This window comes from Lactuca saligna, chromosome 8, assembly GCF_052625555.1.
Source record: "Lactuca saligna cultivar CGN05327 chromosome 8, ASM5262555v1, whole genome shotgun sequence".
NCBI classification, from domain to species: Eukaryota; Viridiplantae; Streptophyta; class Magnoliopsida; order Asterales; family Asteraceae; genus Lactuca; species Lactuca saligna.
This window is the reverse complement of record NC_136424.1, coordinates 130,700,775-130,708,007: the sequence shown is the minus strand read 5'-3', so window position 1 is coordinate 130,708,007 and position 7,233 is coordinate 130,700,775. Positions and strand designations below refer to the sequence as shown.

Below are 7,233 nucleotides of genomic sequence, written 5' to 3'. Positions count from 1 at the left end.
GAAGAGAAGGAGAAGAAGATTAATATAAATCTTGTATGATATGATTAGAATGAAGATTCGGATACAAGATTCACACACACACTAACACACTTGTTCTCTCTCTCTCTAGAACACCTTCAAATGCACACACTTAAGCTCCTTGGGTGTTCATCATTCCTTTCCTCACACCCCTCACCCGTATATATATATATATATATATATATATATATATATATATATATATATATATATATATATATATATATATATATATATCATTATTATATATGAAAACCCTGTTTTCCTCCTGCCTTAGAAAGCCAATTTCCATGGTTCCCTTTACACCACGTAACCTGTCTTCTACAAGGATGCAACTTATCCTAACATACCTTCTCCCGTTCGTTCAAATTTTTCACAATCCACAATCCACCCGCTGATCATTTCTCGAATCCCTCCTCCTCTAAATATGCACCGGTTTATCATCATCCAGAAACAGAGAACATTACTTCACGTCCAAAAAAATCCCCAAATCTTCCATGCATCTTATCATCGCTAATAAAGCACATACATACATCGTGAATGGGAGTATCCTTTCCTTCTCTTCCTCTTACAATCTGCGCGCCATACTGAAGATTGTGTCAACAAACCCCCTGTCTAAAGAAACAGGTAAGAATTATCCTGTATCAATTGTATTTCTTCATTCCATCTCACAGATTCATGTTATGCATCTTTCTGCTATTCCTCCTATTCGTGATTAGGAATGCATCAATCAATTTAGGGCTTCAATATGAATTCCTCGAAGAAATTATCACAAAATTTGCATCAGTAATACACCCATATCCATTTATTTTCCCTTAAATCAGTGTTAAAATAACGATAATTCAGTTCTTTCATGCACTCCCATTTGATATCAAACCCTTACTTTGTTAAGGAACACTTAGCAATTACAACTTGTAAATGTACCTGATGCATTGGTTTACTTTCAGATTAAAGAAAGAGCAACTCCAAGCCTAATTAACAACAAAAGATTGTGGGTTTCGGCAAAATTATAAATTCTAACCTTTTGCATGTTACTGAAAAAAACTTCAAAGTAAGGGTTTTTTAAAAAAAAATAATTCTGTTGTTTGGAATTTCCATTCGTAAGATTCAAAAATTAATTATATATCTTATTTTTTAAACTTGCAAAAACTGTCAAGAAACATGATTTGATCTTTTAGGATAGTGATGTACAAGATTTTGATTGCAAATCATCTTCATTGATTAAGGATTCATTCATCTTCCCAGAATGTTCAATAAAAGGTTAGAATCCCACTTAATGTATGTTGTTAGTATCCTATTTCTTTCCCTGTGGGGCATATATTTAAATATAGTCATTTATCTATTTTTTAATGAACCAGATGTTGAATCTGTTTACACTGAAGGCCGGCCATCAGTTAACATGTCTATGGTAGGCACCATATGTCAACTGCCAGGTTCTTCTTTCTTGCTTAATCTATGAAGATACTTAATATATTTTTTAATTCAATTGGTGTAAACCCTTAAAGAAAATACAACTCCTATAAATTTGAAAAAAAAATACAAAAATATATTTAGAAGCCAGTAATTGCAATCAATTTGAATATCATGAAAACATGTCAACATACCTCTACAAATTACACAAAAGCATTACCTGTTGTTGCTTGTTCCATTATACAAAAGAACCAATACAGGAGATTAGCAATTATAAATTGGAAGAAGAAAAAAGGGAGGTATAATTATATAATAGAAAAGTTAAATATGATTCATAATGCTTGGCAATATAAGAAACAATATAGAAAAGAAGCAATTATAAAATGGAGACAAAAGAAAAGAAAAAACAGTTGCAATGCAAAACTACAATTCATCAACAAAAAAATAATTGATACCACAAGAGAAAACTCAACCAATGGAGAAAAATCAACCAACTCAGAAGAAATCATAACTAGAGAAAAAAGAAGAATTAATAAGATAAAAGCTAAAAATATTCTTCATTCAGTTGCAATGTCAAACAACATGGGCAATCAAGTCAACAATAGAAAAGGAAAAGAACTTTTGCAACAAGTTATTTTATCTGCTGATATTCTTCCTCAAGTAGTATGTTGTTGTCATTGTGATGCTGTTAAGTTTCATACAGAAACATCAAAGTTTTGTTGTTTAGAAGGTCGTATTGTTTTATTCAGTAATGAACTCCCACTTGTCATGCATGACTTGTTAACATCTACCTCAGAAGAAGCAAGGGTATTTAGAACATATATAAGAACATACAATAATCATTTTTCCTTCACTTCATTTGGTGTTACAGCTGACAAGAACCTAACAAGAAGAAATAAGGGTATTTACACTTTTAGAGTCCAAGGTCAAGTGTATCATTTCGTAAATGATTTACATCCTAAAGAGAAAAAAGCTAAAAACCTGCAATTGTATTTTCACGATACTGAGAATGAAATAGAAAATCGATTAACATCTTCTCCACGGTTATCCAAAGACTTAATTGCAAAATGCATAACCTATCTACATCATAATCCATATGCATGATTTTTCCAAAATTTAACAGACATTCCATGTATAGATGACTATAGGATTATTCTTAAGACTATCCCAACACAAGATCAACGCGTGTATAACAAGCCTGAAGTTGCACAAGTTGCAGCTATGTGGGTTGAAGGCGAAGAGAACGGAGAACATGGTAAAAGAAATATTGAAGTTAGAACACATAGTAACATACCCAAGAGTGTTGAATATTATTATGGTTGTTACGATCCATTACAATACCCTTTAATGTTTCCATTTGGGGAACTTGGTTGTCATCAACATATACCCAAAAAAAGTGCCAACGAACAAACACACAATAGGATAGTTACATGTTCCGCTGAAAGCCTTATCTCGCCCATGGGAATGACAAATGTCGACGACTTATTACATATGGAAGAGTCAGGTAGTAAATGCAGTTTCAATTTTATTTTTCCTTGCTTCATGTAAATTAATTAATTTTTCTTAACAGTGATGACAAGAAGTTCTGAAACAGCAAAATATGTCTCTGTTAGAGAATATTATGCCTACAAACTTCAAATTCGTAAACATGACAAATCTTGCTTACTGCTTTTTGGTTGATTATTACTACAATATATTGTGGACAGTTATGTGAAATTAGAAACACAAAGATTAGCTTTCTACAGAACACAACAACATGAGTTACGACAAGAGTTCCTCCAAGGGGTTGTAGATGCACTAGCAAGTGGTGAAACTAATGCCTCAACTATAGGTCGTCGTGTGGTTTTACCAGCAAATTTTATTGGTGGTCCAAGGAATATGAGACGAAAATACATTGACGCTATGGCATTAGTGCAAAAGTTTGGAAAACCTGACATTTTTCTTACATTAACTTGCAACCCGAATTGGCCAGAAATTAGGCAACACATGATGATTCAAGAGGAAACACAAAATAGGGCCGATTTAATTGTAAGAGTTTTCCATGCTAAACTTGAGCAATTTAAAAAAGAAATTTTGAAAAAAGAAATATTTGGAAAAGTTGTGGCGTACACTTATGTGGTTGAGTTTCAAAAGAGAGGTCTTCCTTATGCATATTTTTTACTTATACTTTCATCTCATTATAAGATGTACCATGCAGAAGAATATGATGAGATTGTTTCTGCTGAAATACCCGATGAAAAGTCAAATCCTCATCTATTTAGAATGGTGTTGAAGCACATGATTCACGGTCCATGTGGTGATCTTAACCCACGTAATGTTTGTATGAAAAAAAGAGGCTTTTGCAAGAATTTATATCCAAAAGCTTTTTGTTGTGAAACGACCCAAACTAATGATGCATATCCGACTTATAGAAGACGTGACAATGGCGTAAAGGTTATGGTTAGAGGTGCAGAGCTAGATAATAGATGGGTTGTTCCATACAATCCCTATTTATTATGTAAGTTTGATTGTCATATTAATTTAGAAATATGCTCAATAATAAAGGCAGTCAAATACATATATAAATATATATGCAAAGGTTCTGACAAAATAAGTTTTGTAGTTTCATCAAATGACCATCATGAGACAATAAATGAAATTGATCAATTTCAAGCAGGTAGGTGGATTTCACCCCCCGAGGCAGCTTGGAGAATTTTTAGATTTTCATTAGGCGATATCAAACCAACGGTTATTCATTTACCCCTTCATTTAGAAGATTATCAACCGATAACCTTTAAAAGGAAAGAACAACTAACCAATATTGTTGCCAATTCATCAAAGAGAAAAACTATGCTTACTGAGTTTTTTGTTCAAAACAACACAGACAAATTTGCACAACATCTTAATTTAACATATGTAGAGTATCCAAACCATTTTGTATGGAAGTCAGATACGAAGATTTGGTCACCCACACAAACTGAAAAATCAATAGGACGTATTGTGCTTGCTCATCCAAGTGAAGGTGAGAGATATTATCTACGGATACTTTTATCCAAAATAAGATGTCCAAAATCATATGATAGTCTTAAGATTTGTAAAGGAATTAAGGTTGCTACCTTTCGAGAATCTGCATTACTACATGGATATCTAATTGATGATAATAGCCAAAAATTATGCCTAGAAGAAGCATCAGTTTACCACATGCCATATGAATTACGAAGACTTTTTGCAAGCTTGCTTGTATACACAATTCCAAGTAATCCTCGTGAGTTGTGGCTATCTTTTGAATCTGCAATGTTAGAAGATTTTCTACACTGCAACAATTATTCAAAAAAAGAAGCCAAACGAAACACGTTTAAGCAAATTAACACCTATTTACAATCAACAGGAAGACAAATTCATGAATTTGATATATTGCCAGATGATTTATCATATACTGATTTAGATGATCAAACAGAGGAAATAATCGCACAACAAAGTATTATTGTATCAGATGATGATCTAAAATCAATACATAATCTTAACAAAAAACAAAAAATTGCATTCGATACAATAATTGGAAAAGTGAAAGCCAATAAAGGTGGAGCATTTTTCATTGATGGTCCAGGTGGTACGGGGAAACCTTTCCTATATAGAGCATTGCTAGCAAAAATCAAATCAGAAGGACATATTGCATTAGCAACTGCAACATCAGGCATTGCTGCATCATTACTTCCGGGAGGTAGAACAGCTCATTCAAGATTTAAAATTCCATTAGATTTAACAGACGGGTCAATTTGTAGAATTAGTAAGCAATGTTCTTTAGGTATATTAATTAAGACCTGTCAATTGATTATTTGGGATGAAGCTCCCATGGAAAAACGATCTGCATTAGACGCTCTAGATGACTTACTACAAGATCTTATGGATTCAACAGAAATTTTTGGTGGGAAAGTGGTTGTACTTGGTGGTGATTTTAGACAAACATTGCCAGTTGTTCGAAATGGTAACAAGTCAAATACAATTGCTGCCTGTTTGACTAACTCTCATCTATGGCAATCATTGTCTCTACTACAACTAGATGAAAACATGAGGTCATTTCTAGATCCTACGTTTACAAATTTTCTCCTAAGAATAGGTGATGGAAAAGAAATCTAAGATGATAATGATTTTGTTACTCTTCCTACACAAATCGTCATACAAAATAATGCAACAACAAATCAGTTAAATGTTCTTATAGACTATGTTTACCCTAATATATCCAACATTTCAACCAATGTCCATTCTACCTTGAACTAAGCTATATTGACAACCAAAAAAAATTTTGTACATGAGATCAATGATATCTTAATACACAAATTCCCAGGTGAAGAAATGGAGTATATTAGTTTTGATGAAACACTTGATCCAAACGACCAAGCTCATTATGAAGATCTTCTTCACTCTTTAACTCCAAATGGTATGCCACCACATCGACTTGTTTTGAAGAAAAATACACCTATAATATTATTAAGAAACATGAATCCAACAGAAGGATTATGTAATGGTACAAGACTTTTTTGCAAAAAATTCAGTAGGAATGTTATTCAAGCAGAAATTGCAATTGGAGATTTTGCTGGGAAACAAGTATTTATTCATAGAATACCTTTACTGTTGGAATAGTGTCTAAGGCTATAACTATATTCGGTGGTGCATGGTCCTTTTGGGTTGCCTTCACCATAGCAACTTGAAGGATGATTTGTTAAGAGAGAGTAAATATTATAAGGAATAATATTTAGCTATTTGATTAATATAAGTCATAGATTAATTGGTATTAATTTGGTGACTTAAAGAGATTAATTAAATAAGAGGGTATAAACTGTCAATTGTTTGATAGTTAGACTTTAGACTATAAATCCATTAGGATGGACTTTGGACGGTTTCTAAGAGCTTTAGGATAGCTCAAAAATAGTCCATAAGGATATCTATGGAATGGATTTGGATAGCCTTAAGTGAAGATTATCCAATTAGGGTTTAGGGTGAAACCCTTAAGGAGTCTAAAGGTATAAATAGGCCCTTGGGGTGTGGAATTTGTGGACAAGCTTTCAGAACCTAAAGAAAGGAACCTCTGGCCGAATTTCATCCCCTCTCCTCTCTCCTAAATCATCTTGCTTGCTATTGGTGTTTGTGAACCATCAGAGGAGTAACAATTGTGACTCTAGAAGCTCCAAGACAAGAAGATCAACAAGGAACTCAAAGGTATGATTCTAGATCTGTATTAATGTTATTGTTTAACCTAATTAGCCATTAGAAGTCTTGGATTCAAAAGCATGTTTGATAGAAAGCCTAGATCCGAGCAATAGGGTTTTGCATGCGCACATAGGAAAGTTCTTATGGCTAAAACCCAACAGTGGTATCAGAGCCTAGATTGGTTTTCTACAAATTGTTGCTTGTATAACTGAAACAAACCTGCAAAATTCGATTTTTTTTGGGTTTTGAGTCACTGACTCGTCGAGTTCCAAAGTGGACTCGGCGAGTAGGCCTGACTCGGCGAGTCCAAGCGTCAGGAAAGGCCAGATTCGGGATTTCTTTGTGTTTATCTTATCCAAACTTACCATAAACTAATTGGATCAATAGGAATCCGTTTTTTTGATAAATATAAGTGTTATATTGATCTAGTTAAAGGTAATTATCAACTAATTAAATATTTAGTTTCTTTATATGATAATTAATTAATTGTTTTAATTATTTTTGGTAATTATCTTCAAAGAAATCAAAGATAAATCAAATAAAGATAATTAAGATATTAATTGTTAATTGAAATTATTTGTTATTTGATCCTCCATGTTTTTAAATGTTTAAAACCTA

The 7,233-nt window shown here is 32.9% G+C and overlaps 1 protein-coding gene across 1 annotated transcript; it reads left to right on the top strand.

Annotated features, from left to right (window-relative positions):
* The first annotated feature begins 1,602 nt into the window (after positions 1-1,602).
* LOC145010098 (uncharacterized) lies at positions 1,603-5,544 on the top strand. The gene is made up of 4 exons (XM_078968682.1): positions 1,603-2,471; positions 2,577-2,683; positions 2,999-3,070; positions 3,149-5,544. Exons 1-4 carry the CDS (start codon positions 1,603-1,605, stop codon positions 5,542-5,544), a joined length of 3,444 nt encoding a protein of 1,147 aa, XP_078824808.1.
* Positions 5,545-7,233: the final 1,689 nt, after the last annotated feature.